The 19623-nt window shown below is 39.1% G+C and overlaps 1 protein-coding gene across 1 annotated transcript in view; it reads left to right on the forward strand.

The window, feature by feature from the left end:
- Positions 1-19623, forward strand: part of LOC121944421 (coiled-coil domain-containing protein 60-like) — a 73615-nt gene that overhangs the window by 22089 nt on the left and 31903 nt on the right. Inside the window, exons 8-14 of the mRNA XM_042488205.1 lie at positions 4029-4221; positions 8630-8696; positions 10348-10440; positions 12132-12272; positions 12772-12918; positions 13145-13334; positions 14751-14856. Coding sequence (XP_042344139.1) covers positions 4029-4221; positions 8630-8696; positions 10348-10440; positions 12132-12272; positions 12772-12918; positions 13145-13334; positions 14751-14856 — 937 coding nt within the window. The remainder of the gene's footprint in view (positions 1-4028; positions 4222-8629; positions 8697-10347; positions 10441-12131; positions 12273-12771; positions 12919-13144; positions 13335-14750; positions 14857-19623) is intronic.

The following is a 19623-nucleotide window of genomic DNA, read 5'->3' on the forward strand; positions in this document are numbered from 1 at the left end:
ATTGTCTGAGTGATTTTCTGTTTTCCTTACTGCATACTTTATAATACTAGCACCTTTTTCCTGATATGCATTTTATTTCTCTGTGCCATAGAGATCCATCATTATCTAAAAAGGATTAAAACTGTTCTTTCTGCCATTACTGTGAACACTCAAACTGTAGTGTATTCCCATTGTAGTCCCATTTTGATACCTCAATATGTTTGCATTTCGGCCATTGCCATCTTGGATTTTGGAGCCAGAGGTGACAATATTTGGGTGAGAGGGGAGGAGTGAGGGTTGGATCTGACTTGCAGTCAGCCTGTCACTCAAAGCGGCCCGGCCTTCAGAACGGGTAACTTTAAACATTTAGAAAATATAAAAGGGTGAGTTATATAAAAATGCTATCCCCGTTCTGTTGTCATGGCTGTTGAAATTAGCTTTTTTTTGTGTTGTAATCAGGCTGTAAACATGTTTATTTCCACTGTAAAGTTAGGCATTTTAACATGGGGGTCTTTGGCGGTTGACCTGCTTTCTGAGCTAGCCTCTAGTGGCCATTAGTGGAGCTACAGTTTTTTTTCTACATTGGCTTCATTTTTTAGCCCTCGTAGTTGCCGCTAGTTACTTTTTTGAAAAAATATTTAGTCTTTTTTTAAAATGTAAAAACTAAAAATAATAATTGTGACCTGTTTTTTAAAGACTTACATCTTCACTGAATAGGTTTGCGGCCACAAGTAGGATGTCGGATGTTGGAAAGTATTGAGCATGGGGGGGGGCGTGTAACGTACCGTCAGTTTTATGATCCTTTTTCATTGCATTTGTTGATAATGGGAAAAAAAAGTATTGCCAGCATCATCCTTTAAAGAAATGTCCTCATACTCTGGCACAAAATGATCATTTTTAAACAATTAAGTGTCTCCAACTTTGTTGAAGGAGTTATGTCCATTGTGCATAAGTGAGGATCACAAAAAATATGTTCCCAGTTTCGAGGAAAAAAACTTTACTGGCTGGCTCAGAGTCATGGCCTGCAAGCACATTAGTACTCACTTTTATGGAATAAGATGCTCATCAATCACCTGGATGTAATGTTACTTTGTCCACATACTTTTGGCCATGAAGGGTATCAGTTTTTCTCCTCCTGAGTTCTGGACAAAACTCTGATCTCAGCAGAAGGACATTTACCCACAACTTATCTTTCAAAGTCCTCTACCTGCCACACTCTGCAGAAAGACAGGAAAATCCTGCACTGTGACCACCTACACTCACAGGTACACACACACACACACACACACACACACACACACACACACACACACACTCACACACTCCTAAGGGGATGGCAGTGTGTGGCAGTAGAGGACATTTGGAGAGCTGTTGCCGCTGTTGCTGAAGTGTTGTGCTTCCTTCCACCCTGATAATTAGGCTGATGGGAGCGTCACACACACTTAAGGCGCCGGTCCTCTCTGACAGACAGGCGGGAGAGAGGGAAGGGCAAAGGGGGGAGGAGAGAAAGAGGGAGAGCGAGAGACGTGTCTGGCTCCTTTCTGTTGCTCATATGTTGTCCGCTGTTGAGAGATGGGTCTACCTATGTGTGTGTGCCAAGCTGTCGCCTGTCAGCTTATCCATGTGTGCATGCATGCATGCGTGTGTGTGTGTTTGCATATTTCTGCACCTATGAGGATCAGATGTCTCCACACGCAGCCGATATAAATTGAGAAATTTGCTCCAGGCTTTAAAGAAAAGGGATTTTGTCATTATGGACGTGTTTCACCCTTTCGGGGGGGCTGTTTGTTGTTTGTTGCTCTGCTTTACTTTTTCCTCATGAATAACTGGCCAAACACAGATGGCGAGACATCACACTGAGATATTTCTAGCGTGGCGAAAAAATGGGAGCTTGATGCGAAAACAAAAACATTGAAAGATCTGAACCATCAGTAGTTACCGCCAGGTTTTGGTCAGCCCCTCAGAACTAATACCAAGAGCCTCCGTTCTGTGTTGACATTCAACAGTTACACAGAGAGAAAAGAGGCAATTATAGATCCTCTGTTGACAGTAACCTTCAAAACATTCACAATGAGAGGAGACGTCAATTAGAGACGGTGTGGGAGCCGTTAACGACACGTCTGTGCAGCCAGCTATACGCTGTTTTGAATACAAATAATCTACCTTTAATTGAAAGACGCAAGTTCATGATGCTTCTCAAAGGTGGTTTCAATGGAAACGTGGGAAATGTTGCAAATATCTAACCTTGTAAAATGACACAGGTCAAGATAAACTTAGTGCGATGAAAACTTTCATCAAAGCACCTCACCACTTAATAAATGTGTCAAAAAACACTGCTTCAGGTTTTTTTCTGCCACTAGGTGTCTCCCTAAATAAAAACAATAACAAAAGATGGAGAAATGGCGTCATTGCAGCCTGTTTCTCCTGGTTAGGATTCCTTCAGGGTTTGTTGCTCGGGAGGTTTTTACGGGGAGCTGAATCATCCTACAGGTCTCTCGCTCCGAAAACACACAGACCAGGTGATTGAAACCTGTAAAAATACTAAATTTGAATACTTTCACGTTAAAATTCAGTGTTTCAGTGTTTTATGGCATGGTGGGGGCTGAAGCCGAGCTGCTGCTAACGTTTGCTCATCTTTTTTTACTGATAACTTCAGATACAGACGTCCAGTGACTAAAATCCTTCGTCTGGTTTAAACATATAGTTTTAAACGATCGAGATGTAAAAAAGTGTATCGTAAAAATGTGGCTTAAAGGTCGTTTGTGTAGGATTTAGGGAGATATATTGGCAGAAATGGAATATAAATGTCATTATTATGGGTTTTTTGTTTATAATGAACTAAAAATAAGAATAATTGTATTTTCGTTACTTTAAAATGAGATTTTATGTATTTTATATCTACATTTTATATCTACATGTGGAGCGAGTCCTTTTTCACAGAGGTTGCCATGTTGCACCGCCATGTTTCTACAGAAGCCCAGAGCAGACAAACCAGACAGTGGCTCTAGATATGGCCATTCGCACCGGCCACCACCACAACCATAGCTGTTTTGGAGAGGAGGGCCCCTTAGCAGATAATTCGGCTCCTGGTAAAAACCTCCTGAACTTCTAGATTTTAAGTTATGAGAGAAAAAAGACTCGTTAGCATGTGGTGTGTGAGCTGCCCGTCTCTGACGTGCCAAACAGCATCAGATAAACACTGATTTGTAAAGTGAATCTGCTTTCTTCAGTGTTTTTACTGGTTTTAATCATCTGGTCTGTTTCTTTTGGGAAGGAGGAGACCTCTGCAGATAATTCGGCTCACAGTAAAAACTTCCTGAACAAGAAAACTGAAGGGATCTAACCTGGAGAAGTTTCAGCTGGTTGCAATCTGCAGTCCTTACAGCTAGATAGTACTAAATCCCCCGAAATTTTATACACTGGTCCTCTAAGAATGGATAAAAAGTAAATTAATGACTGTCAGAAATAACAAAGGAGATATGACGCCGCTGTCAGGCGACGACGGCCAAATGACATCGACGGTGTCCTTGATTAAAGAGACAGATTTCTCTGTGTTTGGACAATGTTTGGATAATGTAACTCAAGAAAAACATAAAACATTAGTTTTGTCATTTTTAGACATTATAATGCAAAAAAAGTTAGATTTCATATCTTTATTTAATTTGACATTTGGAAAGTAAAATATGCAGTTTAAATAACATACAAAATAAAACAACCTTTATCAGTACAGCTGTTTTATTACATATAAGCATACAAAAACAAAAATACACAACAAATTATTTCTAATGTAACATAAAATTATCAGACATCATATTATTAATTGAGGTTGGATTAGAGTTCGATTATTGGTTTAGGATTAGAGAAGTAAGAGCAACTCCACTGTTTTCTTGTGTGGCAGAAAAGCTTTGTTGCACTGACCTCTACGGGCTGAAGTCTGATGTGACCAAACACTGGTTTGTTTTCTCTGTATTTCTGCATCTGTGATCAACTGAGCTGTATGTTTTTATGAATGTGCTCTAACTCTCATCTCCTCTTGTCTCCTCCGAAAGCCTCGGAGAGCTCTTCCCAGGCGCCCTCGCAGCTCCTCTGCTCGCCTCCTCCTCACCCACAGGACGTCGTCCCTCTCGGCCCTCACCTCCACCACTGTGGGCAGCAGATTGTCCTCTCTGGTCCTCTCAGCTGCTGAGGAGGACACAGCGTCCCCCGGAGCAGCAGAGGAGACGGATCGACCTCCTTCACAGTGTAAGTTGTTAAATTTGGAAGTTCTAGCTTTACATTAACCCTTTGAAACCTGAGCAAATTGGCTAGATTTCCTTCAAAAACATGCAAAGAGGGTGACAGGCAAATCAACAAGAAGTTAGCACAAATTTACAAGAATATTACCTGAAAGGTTTTGAAAAAAACTGAAAAAAACAAACAGACTGACCTAAAGAAAATACAAAAAAATAGATATAGATATAATAGAAATAATTTAAAGTACTTACTTAATAGAATAATAAATGTGGTTTTCTTTGGCTTTCGTCTTTCTCTTTTTTCCCTCATTTTTTGCTAATTTAATACTAGAATTCCCACGAGCTAATTTTCAGATTATTTTCTTGTCACCTTTTGTCAATTCTTTGCAGCCTGCAGGACATTTCTTGTCAGGTTGCTTGTTGCATTTTTTTCCTGTGTTTTTGAAAGAAATCAAACTAATTTGCAGTGGTTTCAGAGGTTTAAGAGTTGGTCGGTGCAGGTGTTAAAGGGTTAAAGGCAAGCTCATGAGGTCAAACATCTCAAAGAGAAACATTACTGTGAAAATGAGCCTTTAGCAACAAATGTTGCTAAAGGATTTGGCCGTTGTTACGGCCCAAATGCACTGAAAGTGTCTGACACGCAGTGGCGTCATTAGCTCGTTCGAGGCTTCAGCCCCGAATGTTTTATCAACAGCCCCAGATCTAAATATCTATCTGTATTTAAATAAATATGTAGTTTCAAAAATAGGAATAGGCCTAAGGGACTGTTCTTTATTTATTTATTTTACCCTCCCCAAAGCTGAAAATATTTGATGATTTTTATTTCAGTATTACAGCTAAACAGGACACTAAAATGTGTCTCTTAAAACATTTTAGATGAGAAATAGGTTTTTATTCGATCAGCAATGCCTAGTTTCATCATATTTTGTTCCAAGTCTAAGACACAGAGAGAAGCTACCGTGTGGTGGCGGCATAGATGGCGTGAATTTTAAAAAATGCAGAAGTACAGCGTGTAATTCGAACAACATACCCGCGAGCGAAATGGCGATATATAAAGCGAAATGGATATATCTGTGCACTGGTTAGATAGAGGGAAGCTGATCACAGTTCATCCACAAATTATTTTGATTGGTTGAAAATCTGCAAAGTATCATTTTAACCCTTTAACACCTGGATCAGCATCAGTTTTGTTGTGCTGCATTCAGACACTGTTAACAAACATTGAAACCTCTAAAACTTGAGTAATTTTTTTTATTTCTTTTAAAAACGTGGGAAAAGGCAATTAAAATCTTGGTAAAAAAATAGTAAAAGGCCACAATAGAATGACCTGAAAATAGCTGGGGAGGATTATTAGATATTACCAAAAAGAAAAAAAAGAAACAACAAGAGAAAAAAGTCCAGAAAACAATCATTCTTTAATTATACATTTAAAAGTATGTTATAGGATATTTTTTTGCTGTACCTCTTAAGGTCATTTTCTAATGTTTTTTTTCAAGTTGGGCCATTTCTTATTGAGTTGCTTATTGCATTCTTCTCATGGTTTTCTTTTTAAATCCAGCTGTGTTTCAAACCAGCGGAAACGATCTATTTCCACAAAAACACCTTCACTGTGAGGATAGGAAGCTCAAATTTGTTCACAGAAAGAGAGAAGTTTGGCGAACATGCACACTCAGGAAACTCAGCTGTCTGACGTGAACTTTTGATCACAAAGCCTTAAAAAGTCACTTTATTCCTGCGGATAGAGATGGAGACAGCTTTAGTCGAGAAAAAAAAACACGATGGAGCCCAAATTCCCTGTTCAATCTCATCAGCGCACACACACACTCTCACCCACCACCTGCTGAGTCTGAAATGGAAACCAAAATAAGAGCCGGGTCTGTTCGGTACACTACTCAGCTGGGTGATCAGAGCCTTTCTGCCACGACTCAGCCCTCCTGTGCCCTGCGCTGCTTCCCAGAGTGCACTGCTTCAGGCTTCAGAGCAGAGTATAATTAGTCATCTGATCTCCCCCACCGCCTCCGCCTCCCGTAGATTACAGGTTTCATATCATTACCTCCTGATGAAAGACTGCTGAGCTATCCGTCGCTGCCTGAGTCGTTGTCAGGTTGTTGTTTCTTCTTTTTCGTGTCCATTACTCTCACTTTTTTTCCTCCCTCCCTCCTCCTCTCCCTCCCTCCTGCACTCTCGCTCTAATCATAAAAGGAGTCCAAAAATCAAAGGATTAATTCAGCGCCATTGGTTTAAAGCAATTAACTGCTGTTCAGGCTAATCCCCAGAGTTATGTCTCAAATCCAGAAATTGGCCACTGGAGATGTGCCGCTCTGCCCACACTACATTGTTTTGCCTGCTAAATGAATTTGAAAGAGGAGTTCTATACTTTGGGAAGAAGGAAAAAAAAATAAAGCAGTTTCTCAAACTCTTTGATGAAAAAAGGAATTATAAAAAGTTTGAATAATTAGGAGGTTTATCTTTGCATTTCAATAGCTCCCCCAGTAGTTTTTTAGCAGCACAGATAGTTAATCCGCCGCATTCATTTGGGATAATTAAAATAAGAAGTCTATTTATTCAATCTAAAGCCAGCCAATTTGCAAAAGTTATTGGCTATTACAGTTTTGGCTGCAGGTTTTTATAGCTGCTCCTCGTGAGAAATCATGCTATACATTTTAATAAGCGCCTCATCTCCTCTGATTTGCCACACTGTGATTAATTTTGTCACAGCTCATAGAGAAGTTGAATCATTTAGGCTGGTATTTAACAGTTTAATGGATGCTTTATACTCTGGGGAAGCTTCGTGAAGACTTACTGTGTCATCGCTGTGTGTGACATCTGTGTATAAACTAGCTGATGCTTCAGAGGGATTGCACAGGATGAACTTTATCAATTTCATGGTGTAGTAACACAGTGTGAACACAAGGGGGAGCTATGGGATTATATATGAAGCAGCACAGAGGTCTCTTATCCAAATATTGTAACTTTGTTTTACTTTTTACAAATATTTGCACAAGATCTGATCTTTTTTTCCTTTTTTCATATATAATTAGATATATTTTCACTACTAACTTATTATTATTTTTTTAACAATATCTTTATTGGAGTTTTTCCATTTATAACAGATATTACATATAAATAAAAAAAAAGTCTTGGCACCAAATATGGTATACCTTAAAATGGCAAGGTAATTAAAAAACACACAAACAAACAAACAAAAACAGAGGTGTAAACCAGATGTAACAGTAGTTGCAATGTCCAGAAATATTGAAGATTACATGGGCAATGACACTTAATATTCTTATTTCTAATTGCCCCTACCCACTCCCGTCTTTGGTTTATTGATCAACATTTTGTTTTTAAGAAGTCCATGAAGTTTCACAAACTGCCAGCTTTCCTTTTGTGATATATGTTAGCTTTTCCAAAGCAACACGTCGATAAATCCTCGATATACCTACAATCTTTTATATTTTTATCAGACTCAGAATCACTTAAACGCATTAAAGTGGTCTGATGAAGGTGCAGAGAAACACGTAACAGACGGAAACCTGCAAACAAACTGGTGCAAAACTTTTTCCTTTTTTTTTTTTTTAGAGGCTTGACGTGATAAAAGTCTTCAATATTTCAGGAGAAATTATATAAAAGTTATTGAAAAAAATAGAAAAGCTTTTTGACTTCCACCCTGAGATGCATCTTACTGATTATATTCACAGATTATTAATCACTGGAGGTTTTCCACACACCATTTTGAGGAGATATGTCAAAAATTAAGGATATATTGAAAAGCATTGACAAAAATGATGAAAAATGTATATATAATGTGGTGTAAAACTGCACTTTGTTCATTAATATGAGTTGATTATGCTTAAAAAAAATCGCATTTTTTTTGGTCAAAAAAATGTATTTTAAGACCATTTGTTATTGTTATTATTTCAAAAATATAAAAACAACAAAGTCACAAATTGACTGTACAAAGACCTCAATTTACATTATGAATAACTCAAAAATAAATTAACAGATAATAAAATTAATTTGCACAAAACGATTCACATAAAAATGTAACTAATGAAATAAAGTACAACAATGCAATAAAAGGAAAAATAAAATGATGCGAGACAGGATGGTGTTTACCATAAATACAGAGTGTATCATAACAGCAGTGTGGTGAAAATAGTGAGATCATGCAGGCCATTGTTTAATAATGTGGGATGGGAGATTCTCTCGTGTTACTTTTACTATTAGGCGATTACTGCAGTAATATTCTCTGTCAACTGGAGTGGACATGAAAAAAAAAACACAAGGAAGGTATCCTAATAAAAAAAATGTTTATGATTTATGAGTGCATTTAGAGTAGAAGTCCATCATCACAATGTTTTATTGTGTGTTTGAAAAATAATTGAGTTCTGAATTGTTTTTTTATTCATTTCTAGGTCTTCACACATTGTCCAATGTCCACCAGAAAGTAAAGACGGAGATCCAGCGCTCACAAACCAGCAGGTGAGTTCGCCGTGCACTGATCCACGCTTTAGCGGCGCTCCATCTCATGACTTTTATTCCAGCATGAAAGATAAACATCATATAAAAGATTTACAACCCCGTACCATTACCAGCTTACTGCCATAAATCCTTAAATTCTCCCGCTGACTGCTGCTGTCCCCTCGGGGCCGGGCTCTCGTTATGATTTAGGTACTTGCCATAATGTGTGACAGTAGCCGAGGCTTTATTTCCTGCATCAGCAGCAGGTAATCGCAGAGAGGACAAAAGTCCAAGACCAGGGCGATAATTCCCGTGACCCGGAGCGGTTGTTTTAAAGAGGAGGAACAGCAGCAGCTCAACCTGCACTGTTCCCACGCGCTCTGCGGTGACAGCCCTTCATTTTGAGTTTCTATTTTTAGTCCCCTTCATCTTCATTCCTCCTCTGGCCTATTCAGAGTTTTAAAGGCAGCGATGTCAGGAATTTGCTGTAACGCGTCAGTGGAGTTGTGTTGTTGATGAGGGGACAAAAGGGCGAGCTGTAAAATGTTTATCAGCGACATTTCATCGCTGCTTTCTAAATGATATTTACCTCGCCCGGTAAAGGTGTGATCACACGATTACCAGCGTGCAGTGACTGATTACATGTTCCAGATGGCTGTTTTCTCTCCGCCGGCTTTCTTTAATTATGGGTTTGTGCCAACGACGTCTGCATCAACATTTCTGCTTTGAATGACAAACCTTAATTGTCATGCATGTGTATATGCATTTCAGTTGTATTACATTTGACTTTATTCATGCAGCCAAATAAAAAATCTAAACAGAAAATAAATGTACGTTAAATATAACAGCACACAACAGTCACAATATGCACCATAAAAAATGTTTAGCCTTCTTTAATATATCCATAGATGGATTTTTGGGGCACAAAGTCACATAAAACATGTTAAAAGGAAGCCAAGATCATGAGAACACGTGGCAAAGTGTTTTGCCTTTTAGTTGCTTCATCTTTATATTGAAAACTAACAATAAATGGTGCTATTAAAACCAGTCTTAATAAATACAGTGTTCCTAAAATGGTCTAAGGCTTAAAGGGATAGTTTGATTATTCTGAAGTCGGCTGTGTAAAGTTCGGCTGTTTTCATGCACCTTTTGTATGTACACCTGTGAAAATTGATGCACCACATTTCATAAAACCCACATAATTATGAGTTAGTAAATCGCATAAAACCCACATTATTGGGAAGGCTGTGATCACTAAACTAATGTGCTGACAGGAGTTAACCCTCTGAAACCTGGATAGACATCACTTTTCTTTTGCTGCTTTCAGGAGCATTCACAAATATTTAAACTCTCAAATTTTGAGCAAACTGGCTTTCTTCTGAAAACAGAAAAAAAAGACAATGAGCAACTTGTCAGTAAATGTTACGCAAATTTCAAGAACTTATTTAGAAGATTATTTTTTTAAAGCTAGGAAAATGTTCAAAAAAAAACTTTATTTCTAATTATCTTACTTAATCCAAATGTCCCTTTTAGGTGCTTTTGGGAATTTATTCTGTATTTGAGAATTATCTCTGGTAACAAACTGTTGTTTGGCAGCACATGTGACCAATCCCTGTTTTAACAGTCTCTTCTTTAAACAAGTCTTACTTGTTGTAACCGTCCTCTGTTTCAGTTTGACAGCGTCTGAGTCCAAACAACAGCCGTCACCTCAGAGGACGGACAACCAAACTGGCTCCAAGACGGCAAAGAGTTCACAGCCCAAAAGGTGCGACTGCAACCACACCTGCGATTCATATGTGTGATTCAATAACCTTACTTACTGAACCAGCCTGCAGTATGTCACCTGGTTTCCTGTCTCTGTCAGAATATTATGCTTAAATCATATTCTGTTGATAGAAACGTTTGAATGTTTTGTTCAAGATATAAAGACAGAGCTCGACAGTAATGGTTGTTGCAAAGTTTTGCAGTTTTGCTAAATTTTGACAATGGAAAAACTGTATAGCTGTTTCACAGGTGTGTCTTGACCTCTGACCTCAAGATATCTGAATGAAAACAGGTTCTGTGGGTACCCATGAGTCTCCCCTTTACTGACGCGCCCACTTTATGCTCGTCCCATGCAGTTTTTTACGGTCATCGAGACATCTGGTTAGCTTGACCTTGTCAATATGAACTTTAAAACTGTTTTAGAAATGCAAAATAATGGAACTGAAAACATGCATATAAAAATGCAATCAGTCATGATTAACTGTAGAAATTCAAATTTTGCTTTTATAGTCAGAACCACACAATGCTGCTTGTGCATTAGTGCACACAGGCATCTGTTTCACAGACAGCAGCGAAGCAGCTGAAGTAGTTTGAGTGTGCAGTAAAAAGCTTGACTGACCCGTCATTACAGACATACTTTCATGTCACATTTTCATTATAAAACTGACGTATAACTGCGTAGTCACTTAATTACTTAAAATATAGCTTGACTAAAAAATGGCAACCATATTTTTTATTTTAGGTGAACAAAAGTAACCACTTTTAAATGTTTGCGTTGAGCCCTGAAGATACGATAAAGAGGACAGCATGTGCTCGTTCTTTAAATGTTCTGTATACATAAAGTTGATATGAAACAATAACTATCAGGTAGGTCAAAGTGCCGATTTACAGCTTAAAAAGTGTTCGTACTGGTTGAACAGTGTAAGAATCACTTTTTTATATGTAATCCCCCAGTTGTACAGCGATGCAGTAAGTAATCCTACACACACACAAAGCAACCAGTGAGTTTTAGGTACAAACACATGATTGTTCTTGACTGGCTAACTCCGTCATCAGACCCCAGTTCAGCTGAACTTATTGCAGACCACACTGAGAGCAAAAATCCCCCTAAATAAGCAACAAGTGAAGGTAAATGCATGACAGGCCTCCTAGACCACTGAGTGAGATCTGGGGGTCTAAGAAAAGTTAAAAACTGCAATGAATTTGTCACCAAAATAGTTGGTATGATGACTTATTTTTAGTTTACTTTGATTCGTCCCCATAAAATTTAGTCCGCCAAAATTTGAGGGCTATGTTTCCTGTATTAATACATACATATAACATATGTACACTGTCATAAAATACTATTATTTGTATTTCTATAATTATTGTTTCAATTGTTGCTGTTGCTGTTGTTGTTGCTGTGCATCCCTCCCGCTCTCTGAATGGAATTTTTTGTATAAAAAAGAATTATAATTCATTGTGCTTGGGAGTAAGCACTTTTAGCTCTTACTTACAGAATATACGTACACTGATGGCAATGATTAAATTCATTGTTTGCATTTTGTATGCATGAACTGTATCTGGCTATGTGCTTGGGATATTTTTATTTTTTTCAAGCTGGCACAAAGACACGCTTTACAGCGTAATCACAACCGTAAATCCGTGACCACAACAATAAGTATTGTTTATTTTTTTGTTTCTTACATCCAGCTGTCCTGCCAAACCTCCATCAGACATCAACCATCTCATCAGCAACAAGACCAGCATGCTGCAGGAGCTGAAAGCTGCCTTTAACAAAAGAGCTGAGGAGATGTCTCAGAGTTACATCGGTGTCCTGGAGCTCAAAGCCAGGTCCGTCAAACATTCAGTCTCAAAAAAAAAAGTATTCCACGTTAATGATTTTCCATAAATTATCACTTAAGTATCAGTTTATCCACCGGTCTTAGATGCATCATCTTTACTAAATCATTTTTTTTTTACCTGAAAACTCACATTTTAAAGGATGAATACACAATCAGTGGAAACATTTAAAGTAAAAGTTTCACATTTTGAAAAATTGCTGCACCTCTAAATCAACTAGGATGAAGTTGTTTGAACTGAATCTTTGTGTAAACTTATCTTGTTTTATCATATCATTGACTCAACGTTCCTAACATCCCTCAAACTGGTACCACCACTCATCTAACAGCCATATTTGCTCTGCTACATCAGTCTGTGTGCATAATACACGTTCAAATATTAATCAAAACAGTCAGTGTGCCAACACAGTATAAACCATGCGCTGAGTGTAAGATAAGGTGAGGTCTTGCAGGTACCTTTTTAAAAAGATCGGTTTTCTCCTCCCACCCAGAGAGAGGTTAAACAACGGCCTCCAGAGGTATCGGGCCCAGTGTCACATGACCGAATCCCATGGCCTCCCTCATCACGTGACCCGCGTGTCCCAGGAGACAGAGGCTCCAGACAGCAACAATAACAACAAGCGCAGCAACAATATGTGGTATGCAACCTGTTGAAGACATTATCTAATGTGGAATGTGGAGTCGGAGGGAATGAGGGGGTTTATTGTGGCGGGGAAGAGGTCAAAATTTATGTTTGCACACATCTGTGGAGCAGCATGCACATGTGGTGTGCATATGTGTTTCCCTGCGCATTAGAGCCGATAAACACCATATTTCAATGTGTTGTAGCATGATGTTATGGCTTGTTATGTTGTCTTCTTCCAGGCTGTCCGCTCTGCTGAGCAGGTTTCCAGTGGAGGTGTGCAGGGAGGGAGCGGTGAGCCGGGTGCTGCAGAAGCTGAGTGGTTTTGCAGAGCAGCAGACCCTCAGGGTTCAACCTCAGGTCTTCCTGAAGGTGCTGGGGGGTCTGGAGCCGTGGGAGCTCTGTCTGCCTGAGCTGTGTGTGGCCATCCAGGTACATAAAACGCCTCCTCAAACCCTGTTACACAAAGGAAATAAAGTTACTGGAAAATTGAACATTTATTGATGTTACCGGTGTTTTTTTATTTTTTTTGTATTATTATGAGACCTGCTTTTTTGTTGCAACCTCTACTTCAAGATTTATAGGAACAATTATAGCTCTCAAAACGCCATAGTGAGGGACTTTTTTGAGCTCCCGCTTTAGGGAAGGTACTCTCCCAGCACAAGAGGTGCTGACTGACATAAACGCACAGTGATTGATGGAACCATAGACTGCTTATAACGATGGACGACGCGTCCCCACTCAGTTTTGACTAGCTGAAATTGTGACAGTTTCATGTGGCATTATGGATCTTTACAAGTGGAATCGTTTTTCCACAGGGTCTGTGTAAAAAAAAAAAAAAAAAAAGAGATTTGATTGTGGGATTTTATGCAACTCGTCTGATCTTCCCCCAAATTTAAGCGCGACAGTAAACGATCGGTCACTCCCAACAAACCTTCAATTAGGAACGAGCCCCACTCCCAAGACTAACAGACTCCAGACCCTCCGAACACGCCCCTGCCGGTCAGAAATGAGGGGCAATAGATGGTTCCCAGACTGCAGAGCAGATAGCTGAGGGTGTAATGACAGGAGGCAGACTGATAAATGACACCGGAGGACAGTGGAGTTGATTTAGGGCATTGAACAGTAGCCGTTGTCTCACTGTGTCCCCTTGAGAACAGTTTTTGAAAGTGTCCCTGTCTGAAGCTCAGAGCCGAATCAAAGAGGCCACAGATGACTGGTTTGGTGTCATTTGTGGCTCAGCAGAAGAACACCAGGGTGGGCTGGAAAGTTGTGTCGGGGTTTTGGGCACCAGAGTATAATTTGGTTTGATTGCCAGGAGGGTTTTTTTTTTTTTTTTTTTTTACACAGCCAACAAAGAAATGCTTTTGGCAACCAAGGTGAATTGCAGGGCAAAATAGTATTTGAATGGAATAAGTACTTAGTTATAGTACTTAGTAGTAATTGGGTGGAATCAACCTTTAAAACTATAAATAATGAGTCTGAAAGTATTATTTTGGTGGAGTCAACTTTCAGAACTATATATAATGAGTAAGAAAGTAGTATTTGGTTGAAATAAACCTGAAGTATTTGGATGCAATACTGTCTTGTTTGCACTTTTGCAATCATTCAAGTCAGTAGGTGAAAAACAAGACTCCTAAAACTGCAGTTCTGAAAATGCAATCCTCACATCGCTCCTAATTTTAAGAGGCAGCTGTTCAGTATCTCTCACGTCAATGACTCTGTGATCATCGGTTGTCACATTTCAGTTGTATATTTGTTTTATTTCGTACTTTACTTTATTATTTCGTACTGTCAGTTTTTTTCTGTCTCTGTTTAAACTCCTCCATCTCTCTTCTTCTCTGTCAGATTGCCAGAGAGCATGTGGTCCAGATGTCCCGGACGGAGTACGATACCTGGTTGCGTTCAAGGGTCACTCTGCCTCCACTGTACCACCGTGCCCCCCAAACACCAGGTGAACCACACTCAACAACACCTGGAGGAACGCTTCAGGCATAAACAAATAGATAAAGGGAACACAGACACACCAGGGCTGTAAATTAAATGTGAGCCCAAAGCTGAAATAGCCTCAGCTGTAAAAGTAATAGAGGGAAATTGATAAGTAAAAGTGATAAGCAGGCGTGTTTACTTTGCTTTTCCGTCTGTTCACAGTCGGCAGCAGAGAAAAAACTTGAGTCCCATCACAGAGTCAACAGTTTCAAAATAACTCAAAAATAAACCCATCAACTCAAACTGAAGGTGTACAGGGTTCCTGCGGATCCTGAAAAGTCATTAACAGCATTGAATTAATTAATCTAAAAATAAGGCCTTAATTGTTTCAGATGTTTTAAATACATTTTCGAAGTCTCACAGTTGGATTTTATGAGTAAATGTTTTTGATGTTGCATTTTAAAATCTCAAAATAGTGGGTAATACCTATGGCTGAAACCACTACTGGCCTCTGTGTACTTTATGAAGCCTGGTGTACTTTATGAAGCCTGGATGTACTTTATGAAGCCTGGTGTACTTTATGAAACCTGGGTGTATTTAATGCAAAAGATTTTCAAACTTACCATCAGTATCAAGGCAGTAGAATTGCAGATGCAGAGTGAGCAACACAAACACTCTAGAAAACTTGTCAACAAACAGCACGCATATTTTATTCAGTTTTATGGTACAATAAACAAAAGGAAAAGAAGAAAGGAAGACTTCGATTTAACCAGGTTTTCTGCAGATCACTGTGTGTCTTAAAATGTCCTCAGAATTTTAAATATTAGGCCCTGTAAGTCATTAAATACTGATTATACTGACTATTTAATCTGATTTTGTTTATTTTTTTATTAATTTTGGCAAAAATGAGTCAGGCTCTTCTGCGTGGAAGTCCACATCTCTAATGTTGCAGATTTTTGAACCAACCACTGAACCTCATAGTCTTTTTACTTTTTACTTGCACTTACCTGTTGGCCAGATGCAGATTAACATAACTCACTCTAATAACCATATTTCTGCATAAAGCCTACGTCTGCATGAGACCACTTCTTACCTTTTTACTCCTGCAGTGTTTGAATAAACAAAGATTATTTGTCCAAAGATCAATCTTAAGTCTTTTTGGTTGAAAAAGCATTAAATTTAAGCCTTGATTACCTTTAGTCTCCCTTTAAATCTACAAGACTTTTTACCCAAATTAGCACGTGGTTGCACATGTGCACAGGTAGAGCTAAACACAGAGATACAGACACACACAATCAGGCTGGAGGCAGGAAATTGGACCGTTGCATACCTTTCAGTCTACAGTCTACAGTTACAAAGAGCAGCTAAGTCCCTTCCTGGATGCCTGCTTTCTGTCTTTCTTGTGCATTTCTCTGTTAAGTCTCCAGTGATGATAACCTGCAGAATTGCATGTCATAATTTGGCAGAATCATTAGTTCTTTTGTGCCATGTGGCAAATTATTGCATGTTTTCAAATCTTTTAACTTGTATCTTGTGGTGATGAAGTTGTTACGACATTGTGCTGGTGATAGCCGTAGCCAGAGGCATTATGTTTTCGGGTTGTCCGTCTGTCCATATATGCGTCCTGTTCTTGTGAACGGGATATCTCAAGAACGCCTTGAGGGAATCTCCTCAAATTTGGCACAAATGTCCACTTGGACTCAACAATGAACTGATAAGATTTTGATTGTCATAGGTCAAACTGTGAAATTGCATCTATCTCCTTCTCGTGAATGCAGTGTCTCAAGAATCTGGCACAAACGTCCATTTGGACGCGTATTTGGGTGGTCACAGATCACTGTGACCTCATATGTCTTGTTCTTACGAACACGATATCTCAAGAGCATCTTGAGGGAATTTCTGCAAAACTTGTAAAAACATCCACTTGGACTCAATAATGAACTGATTATATTTTGGTGGACAAAGGTCAAAAGTCAAATCACTGTGACCTCACAAGACATGTTTTTGGCCATTACTCAAGAATTTATAGGCTATTTATGATGAAATTCTCCATAAATATTTTGTAGGATTAAATGATGAAGTGACAAGGTCATGGACATTATAATGTTCTGCAAGAATCCTTATATCTGAGGAACAGAAGGGGAGACATCTGGTCATGTTGGTAACACTAATCTTGGGTGTTCACCTTAAAACTGTACTGATTGCATAGATCTCATGAGCTGTTTGTGGGAAGATGTGTTTGAAGCATCCATGTTTTCACAGACATGGATGTAAACTTTAAGTGCAGCTTAACTGGTCTGCAGAGGTATACAACCTTGCGTAGGTAGTTGTAGTTCTACATGTCTCTATTATCTTTGTCTGTTCTGTTATGGCAGCCTTTCAACTCACTTTTACCACCAAGTTCTTCTTTTATTCGTTCTTTACAAACCACTGCAGATGTTGCCAAATATGACATTTGTTGCAAGACCCACCCTTCCTGTTTGCAAGAGCATTTTTTCCTGGAAAACCGATTTGACTGGTAAGGTCAAAGCACTATCACAGTATTATTTATCTTTGCAGTGCAGTAAAACAGGCATTAACATGAAAATATAACAGGCCACTATTTGAACTATCTCTGTTTTTTTCTGCTAAAGTGCAAGCCGCACATGGTATAAACAATTCAATGGGATAATGGCTGAACAATCTGATATACAAACTCTCAGTTGTGCTGTTGAACCCGACCAAACATGCACAGTGGCCTTTAACCCCGCCTCGCCTCCTGATGGGGTCGTGAATAAAAGCGGCTGACCTTAAACTCTGCCTGTTAGATAAGAATAATGAACTCTCTATTCACCGGCTCGATCAGCATTCTGGAGAAATTGAAAGTGACTGAAATTATGTCTTTGATTGTTGCAACTAAATGTGGTTAAGATGGCTTTTTTTCAATAAGAAAACAAAGTGATACAATACATTCATGATCAAAAGAAGCAGATAAATATGTGTTTTTCATCTGCAGCTTTTGAAAACTAACAGCTTCTAGTCTTCTTATCCATTAGCGATAATGTGTACTGTGTTTTTTTTCCTTGTGTGAGGGGGCGGAGTGCGTGTAGTCATAGCAGAGCAGTATGGAGAGAAAGGGGGGGAAAGTGTCTTTCCCATAAGAGGAGGGGTGGGATCAGGAACGGGGGCAGCAGCGAGCTAGCACTTATTTCAGGAATGCCACACAGTCTGTGAGCTTAGTTCAGCCCACCCCCACACCCCCTCGCTTAGCTGCGGGCAGGGGGATGGTGGGGTGCTGGGCGGTGAAGGAAAACATGACGGGGGACAAACATTCTTTCATTTGAACTTCTCACTCAGCTTCCAGAGCTCTCCTCAGGGTACAAAGTCTAGACCAAATGAAGTGGGAGAAATAAAATGCTGCTAATAATAAATACAGCTGCAAGTGAGTGGATTTAAACTGGTATGATCATGCACATAAGTAAAATACAGCATAGGGTTTAAAGTTGTAGAGGAGTCTTATGCTTACCATAGACTAGAAGACTTTGGAAAGACTTCTAAAGACTAACACCCTGTTACATCTAAAGACTATGTGAGATTTTAATCGCACACTACAAGATTTTGCAAAGACTGAGGATCTTGCACGGTCACCATTTGCAAAATGACAATTTCCTTTGAGATTAGTACAAACAGACATATAAGACATATGAGCAATTCCTTACATGTCTGCAAAAACATATAACTCTAGAAACGTTGGCTGCCATACTGTTTTCTACATAACGAAAAAGTAGGCAAAGAAAACTGAGATCAAACGGTAAATCTAATCAGCGCTGACCAAATATAAGCCAAGATTCTCACCTTAAATGTTCTCAGAAACTTGATTTAACTTATCGTTTAACTGTAAATACAAGATCTTTTGTTACCAGCCGGCCACCATTGTGTCAAACAGACGAGTGTTTATTGGTCTGGTACAGTGCAGTGCATTCTGGTAGTTGTAGGTTTTCTATCTCTTGAGCAAATGCGAACGCCACAGCCCTTTTTCTTAGTTTTTCTCTGGTCATGTAGCACCAATTTCAAAGAATTTGCATCTTTGTACAGCATAGACAGCCAAATGAAAAGACCGAATTCTCAGCAGTGAAATAACTATATTGTCTTCTTTTGATCTGGAGGGGAGCTTTCTGAAGTGTAAAGCAAATTACCCAGATGGTGTTGAAATGATGTGACCAGGATTATCTCAGTTTTGGCTTCAAGAAAGTCTGTGTGATGTCAAGGTTGGCATTTATCAGGCACAAACAGTGTAATAAAAGATGTTATGTTGCATTTTGTAAGACCCAGTGCCTCTTCGGTGTGACTCGGTGCTAAAAGCCAGGATATCTTGGCCTCTTTTGCTTTGATTTTGACCATTTTTATTTCAATCAGTCCCTGACAAGCCCCAAACTTTACGGAAGTACAATACTAAATTGCGAGAGTATCCATTAAAGTCTGCAGAAGTGATTCTTCTTTTCCAGCCAGACAGTTGTGAATGATGAAAGAGGTCTGCAAAAGCTGGGTGGACTCTGAGTCGACTGCGTGGGAGAATTGTTCTCAAAAACAGCTGCTATTGCATGACAGGTCTGCTGGTGGCACTGGTGTGGTTCATCCCAAATGTACTGTGTGCCCAAAGTTGCTGTAGAGTCAAGAATCTGAAACCTATTCACTGAATGTGTTTGAAAGTGTGGATTTAGTGTCTTAAAAGTGCACATAATTCAAAAATTAGAAAGAGAAGAGTCCAGGAGAAAAAAAAAAAGTCAAATTCTTGCTGTTCTTGAATAATCTC

Source organism: Plectropomus leopardus, chromosome 6 (assembly GCF_008729295.1).
Source record: "Plectropomus leopardus isolate mb chromosome 6, YSFRI_Pleo_2.0, whole genome shotgun sequence".
NCBI lineage: Eukaryota > Metazoa > Chordata > Actinopteri > Perciformes > Serranidae > Plectropomus > Plectropomus leopardus.